The sequence below is a fragment of the Dermacentor albipictus genome, unplaced genomic scaffold (genome assembly GCF_038994185.2).
Source record: "Dermacentor albipictus isolate Rhodes 1998 colony unplaced genomic scaffold, USDA_Dalb.pri_finalv2 scaffold_13, whole genome shotgun sequence".
Lineage (NCBI taxonomy): Eukaryota > Metazoa > Arthropoda > Arachnida > Ixodida > Ixodidae > Dermacentor > Dermacentor albipictus.
The window spans coordinates 3,520,069-3,539,193 of record NW_027225567.1 but is presented as its reverse complement, the minus strand read 5'-3'; the positions used below and the strand labels follow the sequence as shown (position 1 = coordinate 3,539,193).

Genomic DNA, 19,125 nt, shown 5'->3' with positions numbered 1-19,125 from the left:
CGCTTAATTCCGAAGCTCGGAATGCACAGCGCGTTTCATAATACTGGTGCCCGAAAGTCAGCTAAGAATGTTACGCGGTGAAGCATTAGCGAAGGATAGTAAGCTGTTGGGCTAGTTGGTTTGACATGATTTATGCAAAGGGGAGCTCAGAAGCGTAGCGAAAAAAAGACGTGGACAGGAAAGACGCTTTTTTCCTGTCCACGTCTCCTTTCTTAGCAACGCTTCTGCGCTCCCGTTCGTAAAAATCATTAGCGAAGTATTGCGGTAAAGCATGACAAGCGTAGGAACGGGCAATTGTCACGGGACGTAGTATGTATTCCTTAATTATACATGCGGGAGGGAACCCGCCATCTCATGTCACAGTACGAGCACTGATATGCATAAGTGTACTGGCAGGCCTTCACAACTTTTGCGGACGTGCCTGTGGTGATCTGAGCCCCTAAGAGCACTAAAATACGCATTCATTTTTGCTGGACTGTCCAATTTTTCGGACGTTTTCGCGGCCCCTAGGGACTTTTTTGAAGATATCTTATTCGCTGTGCATTTTGCTAACCCCTCTCTTCCCTTTTCCTTTTGAATACAATACACTATTCTTTGGTAGTCAAACTAAATTAAGTCGTTTTTTTTCTTTTTTTTACACGCTTCTTAGAGAGCGGCAGCACCGGGCGACACGGCGTCAGCCAGTCTGGACATAAAACAATGTTCTTTGTCACTCCGGGAATTTTGCAAAGGCACTCAGGAAAAACCTGGAAAACTCAGGAAATCTGGAAATGTCAACTTGGTAGACACCCTGGTGGCAGTACAAGTAGTTTTCCCGACGCCGCTGGTAGCGATGTGAAAACATGTCACTTTGCAGAGACGATTGCTATGGCTGCTGCGCTGACCGATTGCGAGTCGAAATCGCGCCAACGATTTACTATTTCGCGCAACGTTTTATGACATGCGCGATTTGGAGGTTACTTTACGAGTTATATTTTGTCAAATTGTAGCCGATTTCTGTGCTGCCGTCAGTGGCGTGAGAGGCCAGCGTCTCCACCAGGGAGAAAAAAAATAGAGTCGCTTTAGCATACGCCAAAGATGAAGGCGAAAGCCTGCGCGCTCAAGAGACGTTCGTTAAATTACTTGAAATTCGAATGCGTTGTTACTTAATGTTTTCTCCCACCAAAGGCCGTGGGTTCGAGTGCCTGAATGAACTCTATCTTAAAACTCTGAATTTTTTTCTTTTCAATTTTCTTTTTCATATTTTGTTCCCCATGATGAGCGGCATCGGAGCCAGCTGTGGAAGACGACGAACGCGCGAGCAGTGGTACGAGCGCGTGTCTGCGCGATGCAAGCTCACATGACTTTCTGTGCCGCAAGCCGTCTTTTGACTCTCGCGGCCTCCGTGAGGGCAGAGACCCCAGCTGCGGCTGAGACCATAGCCGCGGCGCTGGTAATAAAGCAAGAAGACAGGGTAGGCAGGGAAGTCCATGTCGTTACCGACTCGCAGCAGGCCTGCCGTAACTTTACGAACGGACGAACACCGCTCCTGGCGGCTCAGATTCTAGGCCCGAGGCCGCAAGAATACCATCAAATCATGTGGACGCCGGGTCACGCGGGTCTGGAGGGGAACGAAAGGGCGAACGCCCTAGCTCGAGCGCTAATCAACCGAGCGGGGCAAGACCAATCGTCTCATCAATCCCCACCCTTTACCTTCATGCCCCTGCCATCCAATTATTGCGACCGACTGGAGATCCAGCGACTCAACCGCAGGATTTATCCCCCGCCTCACAAAAAGCTCAGCACTGAAGATGCCGTAGCTCTCCGACTTATACAGACCAACACATTTCCAAACCTACACAGATACAGTAAAATGTTCCCACATACATATCGCGGCATCTGCCCCTGGTGCGGCGACACACGCCCTACACTCTTTCACATCTCGTGGGGGTGCGAGGGCAAACCTCAACACTTAAAGACGCCTAGCACGTCATTTGAGCGGTGGGAGGTACAGCTGACCGGCGATACCCTGGCGGGACAAGAAGCTCTCGTCCAGCAAGTACGTCGAGCAGCCACGGCCAGTGGAGTCCTGGAATGAGGACCCCACCCACTCGACCTCAACAGCAACCACCTCGGTGGTCCGAATAAATGTTTTTTCTCTCTCTCTTCGATATATTTCGCTTAAGAGGAAGCTTTAGCCGGGGTGCTCCTAATCTGAGTATATGTAAAAGGAGCATTCATTTTTCTGGGCGACCACTGCACCGAATTTGGTGAGGTTTGCTGCAATTAAAAGAAATATTTAAAACCTAGTGACCGTTGGCTTTTAATTTTTGATTTACGTCATCGATTTTCTATTAAAAAGTGGCAAAAATCGGTAATTTTTAGAAAACGAAATTATCAAGTTTACAACGCTGTAACTCAGCAAAGAAAAATGATGTAACACATATGTGAATTGCATCTAATAGTACATCTAAAGCGGACAAAATTGATATCTTACACATGAATCTGAAGAAAATTTCTAATATGCAAATACATCTTTTGCAGAGCCCTTGTACACAACGTAAGAAATTCACGTAAGATATCAAATGACATCAAATTTGTCCGCTTTCAATGATCTAGTGGATGCCGTTTACAGAACCGCAATATCTGTTCTTGATGCAGAGCTATTAATTTATAAAGTTCGTGCTTCAATATTTTTTGAATCTTTCGAATTTTTCAGTCTTTTTAACAAAATTCAGGATCTAACTCGAAATTCCGTTTCCAACAGTCACTAGAATTTAGCTTTCTCTCTCAAATGCAAAAAAAATCGTTAAAGTCGGTCCAGAGGCTGTCTCAGAAAAGCGTCATTTTTGACATGTACTTGAATAGGCCGCGTCGGAGCTGGGCACGAGCTAAAGCTTTCTCTTAAGCCCTCACCACACGTACGCTTACGGATGCGTGCAAGCTCGTGTCCGCGCGCCCACGCATGCGCAGACAATGTGGCACGGCTCGTACGCGTCAAAACGCGGTGCCATCTCGGTGAACAGCTGTTCTCTGTAATCGCGCGCTTGGGCTGCCTCGCGTCGACGCGCCTGACTACGCAGCTACGGCGCAATACATTTAACTCTCAGTGAAGCAGATTTATGTCATGCAAAAAAGTGCTTACTTTATGTGCTGATCTAACAGCTCTGAAAGTAACAATTACGTTTGTAGATATGGAAGGATTTTGAAACACTCAATAACGAAGTACCAAGCGACGACTTCCAAGGCGCCTATGAGTGATCCCAGTGAACGCGTGCGTTCGCGCGCATGGAAGCGCGTCTTTGTGGATGTTGTCAGAGTTGTGGGACGATCCCACAGCTGCCATCCAGTTGTGGGGATTAGACATAGCATGAACTATGTCGTAGCTGGCCCATGCCGTCGTCCAACTCACCCACACTTGGGACGTTGTTGTAGAGAGGAACTTGCTCTCATCGAGAACTAGGAGTACAGGATTTATTTGCATTAAAACAAGAGATACATTTCAACAGCCTAGCATGACTACAAAAAGGAGCACGAAGCGTACAGCACACTGCACACTAGCACAAAGCTCCAAGCACCAAGCACACACCTAGCAGCCGACAAACTGCTTCTAAAAAGCCTTAAACAAAAAAAGGAGGGAGGGCTCACACACTCACATATGCACTTTGGGTTCCCAGAACCCGAGTTGAGCGGGTCCTCATACCCCGATTGTCACGCTTGACCCTAGCCGGCGCCTCTTAATTCCAGAGCTGACTTCTCCGGTAGCCACCAGGAGTGTCAGCAGACTGTGACGAATCCCGGGGCCCGAGGAAACGCAGTGCAAAACACCCTTTGTTAGAGAAGCTCTCTTGCTGCAAATAGACCATGAAGGCCATGGCAAATAAACCATCAATACACTGTCCGCCAAACGTGGCCAGCCCTGCTGCAGTCACCAACTCTCCGAAGGAGGCGCATGGTGGATTAACGCTGCCGGGGTCTCCAGTTCTCCGAAGGATGTGCATGGTCGGTTAGCGCTGTCGTCGTCGCCGGTTCTCTGAAGGACGCCACCCCCTCCGGTCGATCGAAACAACTGCAGCGGGCTGAGATAGGTTTGCAGAGCAGTGCCCCTGCAGGCCGATTGTAGCAATGCAAACCACCATTCCTCACAAGGCATGGCAGGCACAAGGCGCGTAGACGCGAGCTTGCGCGCATCCGCAAGGGTACATCTCGTCTGACCTGTACGATCGGAGCGACGAGGAACTTGCCCGCCGGCCCCGCCGCGATGAGTCTGCTACGTGTCCATGACGTACACACTAGCGGCGCGACCATATCCGGCTAACGCATGCGGCGTGTGAGCAATGACTGAGAGGGAGAGCACATGCAAGAAGCATGGTAGACAGTACAAACTCGTGATGTAGCGTTTTCTTGGTTGTTTACAAACCTCCTCGCTTGACATCAATGTCACGACGTGCTGCGCTTTGTGGTTGGCTGCGCGCACATACTTTAAATTGATATTAATTATGTTTTAAGCTATATTCGCCATTCGTAGTTTGTAGACAATGTGTGTGTGTCCACATAAATCGATCTCGCAAGTTAACCTGACTTCATAATTTTGTGTAAATACTTTAAACTGAAATGATATATTAAGTTTCATTCTTATACAAGATTGCACAAAGCTTATTGAGTGTTGATGTTGCCCATGTCTCTTGTTTTTCGACATGGCATACAGGTGCCAAAAGCCTGTGTATTTTCTAAATGATGGAAAAATCGAAGAACTTCTTACAACCTCTGATTCAGAGGAATTCAATGTTGATTACAAGGTGTCTTTTAGAGACAGTGGTAGCAATGAAGAGGCCATGTTACCAGAGAAACACTAGTTATCGTAATTTTTGGATTAACAATTCTAAACGCTCAACAACATATTGCCGGGAAGTGGCATTTGAATTTAAAGCCTGTTTATGTGTTATTTAGACAACTTTAATTTGTGTGTGGGAAAAACGTGGCACCTAAAGGGATAAAGGAATACTAAAGGCAAATATGGAGTTTGGCTATCACCATGGGTTACAGCCTCCGAAATTTTGTGTTTATTGTGTGTCAAGAAATGAATTAGTTGTCGCTTATTACAATGTTTGCAGGCAGCATACCTCTTCCTTGCTTTAAATTGCCTGAAAAGAAAAAAGAGGTTGGGATGCAGCATAATATTTTCCATCAGTCATTGGCTACTCTTGACAGGTTTTTGTGAGCATAATTTGTTGCTGTAGGAGCCATTTCCGCTTTTCCATAGGAGACCCATCCTCTTGCATATGTAATTGCAATACGATTGCAGACCCCTTGCACTGCTGGGCTTGAGGTCGTGGGTTCAATTCCGGTCATCGCAGCCACATTCCGATGGGAATGGCATGCAGAAGGCTTATTACGAAGGCTTACTAGGCTTATTAAAATAAAAAAGGTCACCAAAGTTAACTCTGAGTCTCCCACTATGGCATGCACGGAGAACCCCAGAATTTAATTAATCCTCTTGCGCATTAAAGTCAATTTCTTGCTCGCCGCAGCTGAACTGCTGGCAGAAGTGGTGTAGTCGTTGCTTTAGAACACAAAATTCTCATTGCCTATTTTTTTGCCTATAATGTTGGTTTGAGAACATCAAGCCCAACAAGCTGTGGGGATCGTGTAAGGTGCATGTGTTCGAAGTAATTGTATCAACCGCTTGTGCTTTAGCTCATCTGTGCATCAATTAAATTATGAACAACATGCAGCATACTTTGTCTTGTTCACAGAGAATCAGTCATTATTTCTAAAAGCTTTAGTTACATTAATCCCCACCCCCCGCTCTCTCTGTGTTTGGTGTGGGTATGACTCATTCAGTGCCATTGCCTGTGTAGCACCAATTGTGAATGCACACGGAGGATGTGCGGGGTCACACTTGGAAACACTGCTTGCCTGTCCTTAGCAAAAGGACAGCAATTCATCCCACCTAGGCCACATTAAACAAGTTTATTGACCACTCACTGGCTTTTTTTCTTTCTTCTTTTAGGAAGCTTGCAAAGAGCTATCAACCCAAGAAGAAAGATGATGAGGACAATGGGTAAGTTTTCAACATTTTGCTGTCAAGCGTATATTTAGTTAATTGCCATCCAAAGGAAGAATGCTCTCAATATTTAGTGGTTATATAAAAGTAGGCACAGAAACTATGCACTCTTTTCACCAACTTTTAAAATTTTAGCCTTCACCTTGAGGGGAGCAGTTTCATCTTATGTTGCAGTTCTGAGGTGAGGCTGTCTGAGCAGTCTGCTGGCATCGTGCGGTTGTGACTTTGGTGGTTTGCTACCACCCATATATAGGTGATGCTGCATCTTTTTTGATGCAGAAACTTGCATTGCTTTTGCTAAAGTTAAAATTGCAATCATTTTCGTAAGTACAAGGTGCTACTTGAATCCTGGGGCCATGCATTGATTGGAACAGTTTCTGGTCTGTTCTATGCTAAAGTGCCTGTAATCTGCTCTTTTGTATGTTGGTTGAGCTAAATAAAAAAAAAGATAGTACTTGAAAATATAAACTTAAGCATAAAGAAAGAATTGCTTCTCTCTAGCCGACACAATCTGGCATCTCACATTTTTGCCTTAGAAGTGAAGTGTGACCAACACTTTTGACATTTAAGTTACTATATACTATAATTTGCATTCCATTGTCCACTCTAACAATTTGACTCTAGTATGAAAAGCTCTAGCATATCTACACCTTTCCGGAAAGTCAGTGTGTATTTTACACTTCTGATAATTTCAAAAGTTTCATGCTTATACAATGTAGCTATGTTCATTATGAACACGAGGAACCTAGAATTTTTCTGTGAGGCAGATGGTGGTAGGTGATGCCTGAAATGGTATCATGGTGCGCCAAACAAATAGACTAGGACAAAGTGTCGCAGCTCTTGCTTTACACGTGACAATTACTTAAGATGTGGAGTAAAGAAAGAAGTGTCCCAAAACCAAGCAAGCAATTTTAGATCAAATGGAAACAAGAGTCTGAGAGGCCCCGACAAATATTCCATCACAGTATGAATCTGTAATGCCTGATGTTTGTACAAACTTGTGGATAACCCTCTATGTGAGCTATGTAATATTTCAAGGTGGCAAAATTCTCCATTTTCTTATTGCAAAACAAAGTTGATCTTTATCAGGACTGATTTACAGTTTTGTAAATTATTAAATTTAAAATGGGCATTTACTTTCTTGGCACATTGTATCCATGGGGATAAGTGTAATGCAAAACCACTTGCCTTCTGCTTTTGCGTAGCGATATTTGCACCTAAAACTTAGATTCCTTGTGTTATATGTCATTTCTGTGAAGGAAAGTAATGGTTGCAGTTATTCCTTATCATCACTGTATTTTTGTCCAACATTAGCAATGTATTGGTCATGCAATATAAGATAGACTTAGCTATCATTGTCATATCAAGCCTCTGACACATTGTCTGACATGGTTCATGCACAATGTGCATGATCTAAGGCGTGATTATGGCGATCTGTTTTAAGATGTACTTTTACTGCTTTTTTTGTCACATAAGGGCTGAACGATTCTTCGATTAGTTTTCATTTGCTGGCAGGGCTGTTGGAGAACGATGAAAACCACAGGTATGCAGTGCTAGCGAAAAGTTAGAAGGTAGTTATGTGGATGCTGAATTCTTTACAGTGCCAATAATTTGATAGTTCTGAGAACAAGTGTCCTATATCAAAGGTGACTTTTCCCTCCTTATTGTTAACATTTGGAGACATTAAACATGTAACATGCATACTTTGCAGTTCTACATAGACGTGCAAAGTACAGTGTGAAGTTTAGATTTGTAAGGTGGTAAGCGGTCATGTTACGGCTAAAATGTGCATTGATAATACTTTGTTTGTGGTATTTAGGCGAAGTTCACTAAACTTGACCGAAGAATGTAACTTTTGAGTGGGTGATATTACCTTTAAGGGGTATACACATACATTAGCAAGAAATTCATGTCCCTTCTGCAAGGGGCATGCGACATGTCCATGTGTCATGCCTTGTTCATGTGGTGGGGTCGCACCATGTAAGGATGGGGGAGTGTTGTTTCCACTGCTACCCCATGGCTTGGAGAAGGGATAAGTGTCCGGCTTTTGTGCATGCATGTGCTCAGTGAGTGGTGACGGGACCTTACTGCTCGTGGGAGAGGAAAGAAAGCCTCACATTATGAGTGATCTCTCCCCTGATCTCTCTCCCTCCGTGTGCAGTCCTTCTCTGGGAACACTGTTTCCGTAGTCAGAACGTCGCATAAAGATTACTCAAAGTGTAACAGCTCTGTACAGAACTCTTTGCACAAGTAACTCTGTCATGGAAAGAGCATATACGTTGGCCGGTCTTGTGACTTGAAGCTGTTCCTGATCATTCAGATAATTGCAAGATGCATTTGAAATATGTTTCCTGTTAGGCCTCTCTCTCACTTTTAATAATGTACAAAGGAGCTTCTTGGAGCGCGATCACGCATGCACGCACGCACGCACGCACACACACACACACACACACACACACACACGCACACACGCGCGCGCGCACACACACACGCACGCACACACACACACACACACACACACACACACACACACACACACACACACACACACACACACACACACACACACACACACACACACACACACACACACACACACACACACACACACAGCTGGATTTCTTTGCAAGACAGCATGCAGCCAGGAATTGTAGGATACATTTGATCTTCATTTGCACAGTCTGTGCAGTTAACTTTGTCAGTTCTGGACTTCCATTTACCATGGAGAACTCAGCTTTTCATGGCACCATTGTCCTTTGAGCAGCTGTGCACTAGACCTTTAGGAAACAAGCTTCAGCTAAGCCTAGCTAGACTCTTTTTCATCTCCAGTTGTGTCTGACCCTCGTGACAACTGTATGCATGCATAGAAATTTGAGGCAACTGGGACATGAAGTGGAGTGCAAACAAGCAACATTAAGGTTAAAGGTAAAAGATCTGAAAGTAAGGCTAGTTAGTCACGATTCATCTTCAAATAATTTTTCGATCCAAGGAAAGACAAGGACTATGGAGCAGCAGCGCTGTCCATGCATGCTTCTCTATCGTCCTTGTCTTTCCTTGCGCTGAAAAATTATTCGAGTATACTAAGATTGTATGCTAAGGTTGTATGTTACAGCATTTTAAATTGATGTGCCGATCCCTCCTATTTTGTCTGTGTTTTAGTGTTCAGTAATAACTTCTAATGCTTCAGAGCCTTTTGGTTCCAGGTTCAGCTTAAAGTGAAGAGCTAGAACGTGTCTCTTTCTGTATTTTCCATGTGCTGTTTGTAAATATATGCCGGCTTCTGCTCAAATGCTAGCAGTTGCAGCAACAAAAGAGGCACTAAGTTTTTCTGTTAGTTTACTTGCTGTTCTGTTGCAACAGTTGAGCCCAGTTTTGTAGCATGGGATCACAAAATAATCCTATAGACAAGTTGAATGTTTGTCAGCAAAATTGCTAAAGAGCAGACATTTATATTGGTACTTCCCCTCTTATTGTTTGCTGCTTTGAGCAATAGGCTTCACCTAGTAACCTTTAAAAACTTCACCACGTGGATTAATAGTCTCTTCAGAGAAATTCATGCTCTTGTGAAATGCCATTGTAAGCAATGACAGTGCTGCTGCATCTTCATGCTATCCTTTGCAGTTTGCCTATAAATTCTTTAATGCACTGTTCAAGAGTGTTTCTTGTTTTTCCTCTGCCATGGAAATTGCAACATTGATATTATTGTGTGGCATTGATATTATTGCATTCAGGATCTTCTAGCGAAGTTTTATGCACCGGAGCTGTATTACACTTTCATGCACATCTAAGTTTGAGTGGTTGTATGTAGTTTGTGCTGCTAAACAATTTTTGTGCTGCAAGGTGCAGTGAACAGCATGATGATGTGCCTGATCCGAAAAGGCTGCATTGGAATGGCCGTTTTGTGCAGACATGCCCAATGCCACAAAACATGGGCTGGCGAGAAGTCTTTGAGCACCTGAAACATATCGTATCCGTACTGCTACCACTTGTCACTGCTTATCAGAAGTTGTTTTGATGGAAAGAAAGCACTGTAGGCATGAAAATAACTTGTTTGCTTAAGTACTGACGTGAAACCATTGTCTCACATTAGTTGCTTTTTTAGGTAGCTATCAACTCCGTAATTACTGTATAAAGCACAATGTATAAATATATCACTTTCTAATGTAACCACATAAAAACGCATATCAAATGTGGCACGGCTTAAAATAATCATGGCAAGTTATCGTGAATACTCCAACTGAAGCAGCTGAGACACAGGTAGACAGCTGTCTCTGAACATATTCAAGAAGCTCAGCTATAGGTGTCTTAAATGCATGCAGAAGGTACTGCTCATATCAAAGTATTCCAGTGACTTACAGCTAGAAGTAAAAAAGCTTGCCAATAAATACTAGAAATCGTAGTGAGCAGCCAATATTGTTTTAAAATTTGTTCTACTCCTCCCTCCCGCACTCCTCTTTTTTCTTTTGCATATGGCCTGCATGTTAACAATTCGTATATTTTCCAGTTACACGTCATCAAAGGCATTCTGCTTGGTCTTGAATGAAATCAACGACATTGCTGGCCAGCATGAACTCATCGCAGAGAACCTCTCTACGAGCATAAACAGAGAAGTCGCCACACTCATCAAGGAGCTTAAAGAGGAACGCAAGAGGGTATAAAAGCTGTGGCTGACACTACTGTCTATTTCTGCACTTGCTACTTCAATATTTAGCAGTCTAAAGGCCTTTGTCTACATGCATATGTGTGTTACTGACTTTGGCATTTAAAGCAAATTTTAAAGCAAAATGCAACAAATTTTTGTTTTAAAATTCTGCATTAATCACTGACCGAGCTAGTAATGCAGGCAGAATGGGCTTTGATTTGTTACCTGATAGCCAGGGATGGTGCTTGGAGTGCTGGTGTCACAGTGCACAGGCACTTGGCGAGACTGGAGAGACTTTGGGATGTCAATGAGACTCTCCAAGTCAGTAAGACTACTAACATATTGTATTGTGTTAAGTTACGCAAATCAACAGGCATAACATCTATGGGTGTTGCCACATTTTAAGCTCAACCTTAGTTACTTTTTCACAACTTCACCATTAGCATCAAGCATGTGTCCATCAAAATGCGACCATTGTGCATAAATGTTTTTATATCAAAAGCAGGAGAGAAGCTTGCAATATGTGTTTTACCTTGCTTCTCAAACAAAATTAAGCACACTAAAAAGCTGTTTCTAGCATATCTCTAAGAATACTAGAAATTAATGTTGTACAGCATGTTGTGCACAGCATGATCAATTTTAAACTTAGGAAAAATTGCCTTAAGTGCAAGGTGGCTGTCAGTAGGGCAAGGCTGGCGGAAGCATCAGGGTAAGGACGCTTTCTGATTCATAATTAATGGGAAAATCTCCAAGCGTTTCTGAAATTCCGCACATGTCTTGCTATGTGACATCGTACATGTCTCTGCCACTGAATATTTCATTTGTCGCTTCAGGGTTTGCTGTCGGATTTTCACACTAAACACATTAGGCATCTTGGCTCGCTGCACACCCTTTGCTTTTTTTCGGCAGTCTGCAAGTGCACACTGGGCATCGAGCCAGCTATTATGTCATATACTGTGTCAATAAGGCCGTGGTGTCATGTTTTCTCATCCAAGATAAAAAATATTGTATAAAATATTTTGTGGTTCGTTGATGCCTGAAAAACTAGTTATCGATTGATCTAGTCACAGTACACTTCAGGTTTTGAATGTCGGAATATTTATGGTACCACCGAATGATCCCTTTAAAGGAGCCCTGAAAGACTGGTCTTTTGAACTGAACAGCACATTAGATAAGTGTGATGCCTTGTCGGTTCCCTGCTGCATGCAGCCAAATAGTATTGGGGTGGCACTTTTACGGCACCATTGTCAGGAACATTTTCCTACCATGATCAAAAAGTGTTTGAATGGCCCTTTAAGGATTGTTTTAATGGCATCTGAGCATGATTACCCCCCCCCCCCCCCTTTTACTAGCGGGGTTAGCCCATGGTTTTTGATTCTGCCATAAGACTTGTATGTGTTCATATAATGCTAATGAGCACTTTTTTGCTTTGGAGCGTGAACTCTTAGATTAGTCAAGTCTTAAGAATTGTTCGCTTCGCTGAGAACATTTTGTCTCTACAGTTATGCATGAGACAGTTGTCCACTCATTGTATGTTTTCTTTCCTTCCTAGCTTTTGTCAGAAGGCTCCAAACTGCAGACAGCTCTGCAGAATTCTGTAACATCTCTTGACAAGGTAAAGTTCTGCAATAGCATTAATTTGGTCAAAATGTGCTGGTTGGCTGTTTGTTCAACATGCCGTTGGAGGATGAGTGTTGACTTGGGCTGCTGCGTACATCACTGTCAACCACTGTCAACCTTCACTTCAGAGGGCAAATGTGTAGGATTCAGAAGAGAAAGGGAACAACATAAGGGGAGCAATAGTGAAAACAAGGCAAACCTGGAATTGTGCACAATCATGCAAGAGAGAGAGGAAATATAAAAAAAAGGAAAGCATATTCTTGAGTAGTGATGGCCTACCCACTATGTTGTCACTCCTCTGGTCAGTGCAGAAAGCTTTGAAAATTTTCCCCGTGCCCTGGTCATGATAATGTCAAGATTTGATGAATCTGGATAAAATGCACAGCCACAATTTTAAAAATGTGCTGATGGTTGTTTGGAAGGTCATAATACCTTCAAGGAGCGAACATGTCTGCTCATGCTTATCAGGTTGTCATGATTGTTTCCTGTCCGTTTTTGTGTGTGACCTTCTAGCAGCAACTCTGTCTTATAGCAAGTACCAACTAGGCCAAGGAAAAGTTCTTCTGATGTCCCCTCAGATTAACCTCCCTGTTTGACCAGCATGGCAACTTTTGCAGGAAAAAGGGTTGGTGTACATGACGCTGACGGGAAAATCAAGAAATGTTTGGGCATGCTTTGTTTTTTATTTGTGCAAGTCTGTTCACATTTTGGTAAATATCAGAAAGCTTATTCCATGCAGCGAAGACAAACCTGAATCTTGCCTTTGTGACAAAGTCTTTTATGCTATGTTAATGTGGTATAATGGGTGCGTCAGAGATGAGAGCTGGGCATGGCATGGCTCATCCAGCTTTTTAAAGTGAAGCTTTGTTTGCTTTTTCCTTCGACTTTCCCGCTGCTGTGGCTACTGTGGCTGCTGCTGTCCAGCACACCGCGTCGGGGGGTGGTTCAGAGCGTGATCGTTTCCACATTAGCCTCTCGACAGCTGTAATTATCCATGAGCCCCATCAGGCGCTTACCTTTGCACCAACGTGCAAGTCCAAAGGGAAGCTAGATAGAATGGAAGAGAGGAGGGGGCAGAGGAGGCAGAAAATGTGTAGAACCAACGCGGTACAAGGAGTGGGTGGGATAAAAAAAGAGGAAACGTGAGATGGCAAGGAAATGCTGGATAAACTTAAGTTCAAGGTATGGTATGGTGCATTTCTGCGATTTCTGAAAAATAAAACCATGCAAACATGCATAGCAGACAACTTACACAGGGCGTGCTGAAGCAGACTGCATTAATTAAAGCGCACCACAGGGTCTAGGTGACACAATGGAAGTGGTCGCACGTCAAGTCAACACTTCTGTGCCCACCGCAATAGCTTTGCGGCTATGGCATTTCTCGAGGAAGCGGATTTGACCGAGACAGCTGCATTTTGATGGGGATGAAAAATAAAAAGCTCTCGCGGACTTTGATTTAGGGACACATTAAAGAACACCGCAGTGCCAAAATTAATCAGGAGTGCGCTACTATGGCCTGCCTCATAATCCAATTGTTGTTTTGGCACGTACAGTTCCATAATCTAATTCAAATTTAAGGCTTCTACCATATTGCGATGTGCCATGTGAGGCAATGACAATGTAAACTCTCTCAAAGGTTATGAAATAAGGTGCTCAACAACACCTCAAGCAAGCACCTCTCTTTTTGTGTTTTGTGTACTATGCAGACAGCAGTGGTGCATGGAAGGTAATGTTTACCATCAACTCACCACTCTTGTGCTGGACAAAACGTTGAAGAAATTAAACATTCACCATCACCATCACTGCTAATTATCGTCCTCAAAGCAAACAGCACAGAAAGCTTCGCTGACATCGATTCGCACAGTGCGTGGGATCTGCATAATTTTTTTCCATTGTTATATTTCAGTTAATCTAAGCAGTCTGATACCTTGCCAGTTGGACCAGTTGGTTTGTTCGCCACAATATGTGAATACTGCTTTGGCAGCGAAGTCTGGCGATGGCACATTACGACCTGAAACACCTTTATCATGCTTATTCTTCAGACTTTGCAACAATGCTTAGTAGAGCCTAAGCTGCCAGAAATTGCAATCTCTCAGATTTTTCGTTCCAGAGAGACCAGGGTACAAAGACAAATATGCCTCCCTTACGTGCCTTCTGTTTCGCTAAACAGTGTAAAGCAGTGTAGCCCTAAGGCGGAGTCAGGGCCTCAGTTAGGCGCATGTTAGCACCTTTAGTCCTGACCCTTTTGGTTTTCTGGAAGAAAAATAAAGAACCGGTGAATAAAAAAGAAAGAAAATATTGCTGTCACTTGACGCCAAGGAAATCGCATTTTTGTTCACATGATGGAACCCAAGTTCTGTCTTCCCCCCCTCTATCTTTTTTTAGCTGTTATTTTACGTTCTTTCTGTGCTGGATATTATATACCCTTGTGTGCTGTAAATAATAGTTTATATCAGTACTTCGTTTGTCCAGGTCATTCATCCTGTCCTTGCATTGTTTCTTTCGGGTGCATCATTTGAAACACCTTGAAAACGGCTTTCTCTTGTGTTGAATTTAACTTTCTATGCTTTATCTTTTGTCAGACTAAAGTCCCAAAGTTAAGTGCTAGGAAAGGTAATGTATGCTATATGTAATTACATAACAACTCGGTATAAATCTAGCAATGGCTGAATATTCGGTGCTTGTTGTGTACCATTTCCCGCTTACGCTCTGTCCCTCTCTTTCTAGACTGTTTCTCCACATTAAGTATTTGTTGAGCCATTTAAGGCGTACATTAAATGTCTTTGTTCATTTGTATGCTGAAGTTTTGTTGGCGAGTGCACTATTGTTAACATTCACATTATCAGCAGTTGTGACTAGTTATGTGGCACAAGCTACTCAAAATTAATATTAGTGTAACAAGAGAAGAGACATGGTACTATACTGTCTAGGTAATCGTAATAAGGGACACCTGTACAGCAGTCAATGCATGTTGCTACTGAGTGCTGTTCCGTGGTGCAGTTGCCTTGATAAGAATTGGCTTTTTGCAGTCATCATTAAGTGACGTTTAACTTGTGCTTGCAGAGTAATAATAATTCTGCATGGTTACTAGGTGTTCCTTTCTTATTGGCATCCATTGTGACTGGTTATTGACAGGTCTGTTCAGAGACATGAAGGCTTATTTTTTTGTTGGTTCTTCAAATCATGTTACATCACAAGACCATGAAGATGGCTACATCTGTTTTAAGCTAAACGATTAATGTGTCAATCTGGACTAGGTTTGTGAGATTCTATGGGCTGCCTTGCGTGCTCCAGAGAAGAGCACGAAGAATTCGCCTATGTCGGTTACATAGGCAGTCAACCTCTATTGCAAGAGCAAATCGTCATGCTCTTCTTTTGTGAGCGCTTCAATTTCCTGAAGTCAGTTGCTGTCACTTACATTTCCTTCTCAATTTCTCTATAGAGTAAAAAATACTATGAGAAAATGTTCAGAGAAGCAGAAAAGGCTCAAGAGGCATTTGCTAAGGCCGACGCAGACCTTCAGCTCTCCAGGGCAGACTTGGAAAAGGTAAGTGTGCCAGTGCACACAGCGTGCAATGACTAAGCAGTGAACTACAATATTGGTTCATGTGTGAAAGCAATAGCTGCTATTTGAGTGTTTCTTTAAATCCTACCTTATTGTATTTCTACATTCTCATCTTTCAATATTAAGTGTTGAGGACTTGCTTCAAGTGCCACGATTTAGATAACCTGCCACTTCAAAACGACGCAATGTTTTGTACTGGTTGTGTAACTTTCTGAGACACATTTCAACAGTCTAGCATGACTCCCAAATGGAGCACGCAAGACGAAGTATACACAGCACACGAGCTCCAAGTACCAAGCACCCTCTAGCAGCCGACAAACTGCTGCTTATAAAGCCTCTGCCCTTCCTAGATCCCTAGGGGAAGGAAAACTGTCCAAGACTGTCCAACGTTCGTCCAATTGGACCGTCCACAGACGCTGGGGCGTAGTCGACCCGCCGCCTTTGAGGGGGAGGGCTCACAAACTCACCTACGCACTTTGGATTCCCAGAACCCACCAAGTTGAGCGGGTCCTCGTAGCCAGGTTTTCACGCTTGACCTCAGCCGGCGCCTCTTAATTCCAGAGCTTACTTCTCCGGTAGCCACAACAAGTATCAGCAGACTGCGACCAATCCTGGGGCCCGAGGAAACGCACTGCAAAACACCCTTTGTTAGAGAAGCTCTCTTGCTGCAAAATGACCATAAAGGCCGCGGCAAATTAACCAACAATACACTGTCCGCCATACGTGGCCAGCCCTGCTGCTATCGCCGACTCTGCGACGGAGGCGCATGGTGGATTAATGCTCCCGTGGTCTCCAGTTCTCCAAAGGAAGTGCATGGTCGGTCAGTGCTGTCGTCGTCGCCGGTTCTCTGAAGGAACCACCCCCGCACGTCGATCGAAACAACTAGGTTTGCAGAGCAGTATCCCTGCAGGCCGATCGTAACAATGCACTGTCTACACAGGAACAATATCATCAGAATGAAATTAGTAAAAAAAATGTGCGCTTACTTTATTTCTCTTAAAGTGGTTTCTGTTCACCTGGGCTGTTTTAGTGACATCCATGCCCTGTTATCATGCCGAGTGTTTTCTTCGATCCTCTTGAGGTAAAGCAAATATGTATAAATTTCTTATAGCAATATTTTGAAGTATTTGCATTGTGGGAAATGCATTAGGGAAAATTCAGTTGCACAGTCACCTTCTTCATATAGTGCCATTTTGTTTTTAATTTTTTTTCCGTTTTCAGTGATACTACTTCGGGTTGGCAGCCCATAGCTATTCCTCGGTGATCCCATGAGATACCCTATCATGGTGTACGAAAACTTTCCATGGTGCTATCTTAATTTTCTCAGCAGGCACTTAGGAACTTACGAACTTTTGGGCTTGTGTATTATTAACATGTTCACATGTGCTATTTCATTTTATTGACCTGATAATATACTTCTCATTTATGATAGTAATGGATAACATGCATTTATGTTTAGTATAGTTCGTTTTTCAGAAGTCATAGTTGGGCCCCTTTTGCAAAAGGCAAACTACCGTATCTACACAATTGTAAGTCGACCCCCCCCCCCCCCCATATCGCGTGACAGGAAAAAAAAAATAATTAGGAGAGCATACCCGAGGGCGCATTCGAGAACAAAAATTTATTAGTAGGTGACATGGTCACTGGACTACTCGTCTATACTAGTGCTGCCATCATCATCGTTGCTGCAGTCCCGCAGCACGTCGCAGACCAGCGAAATTTCACAATTGGCAAACGACCGCATCACATCTTGTGGAACAGCAGCCCACGCCGAATGCACTGTAAGAGTTCAGGAGGACGTCGGGATGAAAACTTGGGAGGTTTATTTACATTATTTACAGTGTGAGTCAATTAACACTCATAGCAGTCATTACGGGCCGGCAGCAACTCGGACGCTGCGACCCGTGGCAAGTAGCTCGAAAGAGATAAATCAAGGAATGCTCTAGGAATGCTCTCTTGCTGCTCCCGGTCTGCGTCTTTTAAGCCCTTAGGTGTCTCGAAGACATGTCACGTTCGGCCAATGGGAGAGCCCGCTCAGGTGACGCCGTTTTCGGCCAATCGGCGAGGGCTTACTTCTCCCTGCAGGCTAGCCTTCATCATCATCATCAGCCTGGTTACGCCCACTGCAGGGCAAAGGCCTCTCCCATACTTCTCCAACAACCCCGGTCATGTACTAATTGTAGCCATGTCGGCCCTGCAAACTTCTTAATCTTATCTGCCCACCTAACTTTCTGCCGCGCCCTGCTACGCTTCCCTTCCCTTGGAATTCAGTCCATAACCCTTAATGACCATCGGTTATCTTCCCTCCTCATTACATGTCCTGCCCATGCCCATTTCTTTTTCTTGATTTCAACTAAGATGTCATTACCTCGCGTTTGTTCCCTCACCCAATCTGCTCTTTTCTTATCCCTTAACGTTACACCTACCGTTCTTCTTTCCATAGCTCGTTGCGTCGTCCTCAATTTAAGTAGAACCCTTTTCGTAAGCCTCCAGGTTTCTGCCCCGTAGGTGAGTACTGGTAAGACAAAGCTATTATACACTTTTCTCTTGAGGGATAATGGCAGCCTGCTGTTCATGATCTGAGAATGCCTGCCAAACGCACCCCTGCCCATTCTTATTCTTCTAATTATTTCCGTCTCATGATCCGGATCCGCCGTCATTACCTGTCCTAAGTAGATGTAGTCCCTTACCACTTCCAATGCCTCGCTACCTATTGTAAATTGCTGTTCTCTTCCGAGACTGTTAAACATTACTTTAGTTTTCTGCAGAATAATTTTTAGACCCACTCTTCTGCTTTGCCTCTCCAGGTCAGTGAGTATGCATTGCAATTGGTCTGGGGGTCTTGCCTTGCTGACTTGCAATGCGCCGTCACAATGGATGGATGGGGGCGACGCCGTCAGGTTTTCACAACGCATTACAGCTGTCTTGCTTCGGGACCCACTTTACCCGCAACAGTGCCAGGCTCTCGGTTCACCTTTGGGAAAAGTCAAGCAGTGAATAGCTCCACCTGCGGCACATGAAGTGGGAGCCGCCATCTTGTTTGCACGTGTCGCACCTCAGGAATGTGGTATCCGTGCTTCTGCGCTCCTTAATTAGCTGTGGTGCGATTCGATGTGGTCTGGTGAACTCGAAGTTGGCTCAGAAAATGGCCCCGTATCTAACAGCACCCGACCACACGCAGCCGTCAGGGAAGCTCTTTTGAGAGGTCCGGTTGGTGTAATTTTGCGGTATTCTGCCGCCAGCCACTCGTAC

The 19,125-nt window shown here is 43.9% G+C and overlaps 1 protein-coding gene across 5 annotated transcripts in view; it reads left to right on the top strand.

Annotated features, from left to right (window-relative positions):
- Positions 1 to 19,125, top strand: part of Cip4 (formin-binding protein 1-like Cip4) — a 318,199-nt gene that overhangs the window by 269,907 nt on the left and 29,167 nt on the right. For all 5 annotated transcript variants that reach the window (XM_065445621.2, XM_065445619.2, XM_065445617.2 and 2 more), the window contains exons 3-6: positions 5,993 to 6,043; positions 10,551 to 10,698; positions 12,241 to 12,303; positions 15,751 to 15,855. In XM_065445621.2, the coding sequence (XP_065301693.1) occupies positions 5,993 to 6,043; positions 10,551 to 10,698; positions 12,241 to 12,303; positions 15,751 to 15,855 (367 nt within the window). The remainder of the gene's footprint in view (positions 1 to 5,992; positions 6,044 to 10,550; positions 10,699 to 12,240; positions 12,304 to 15,750; positions 15,856 to 19,125) is intronic.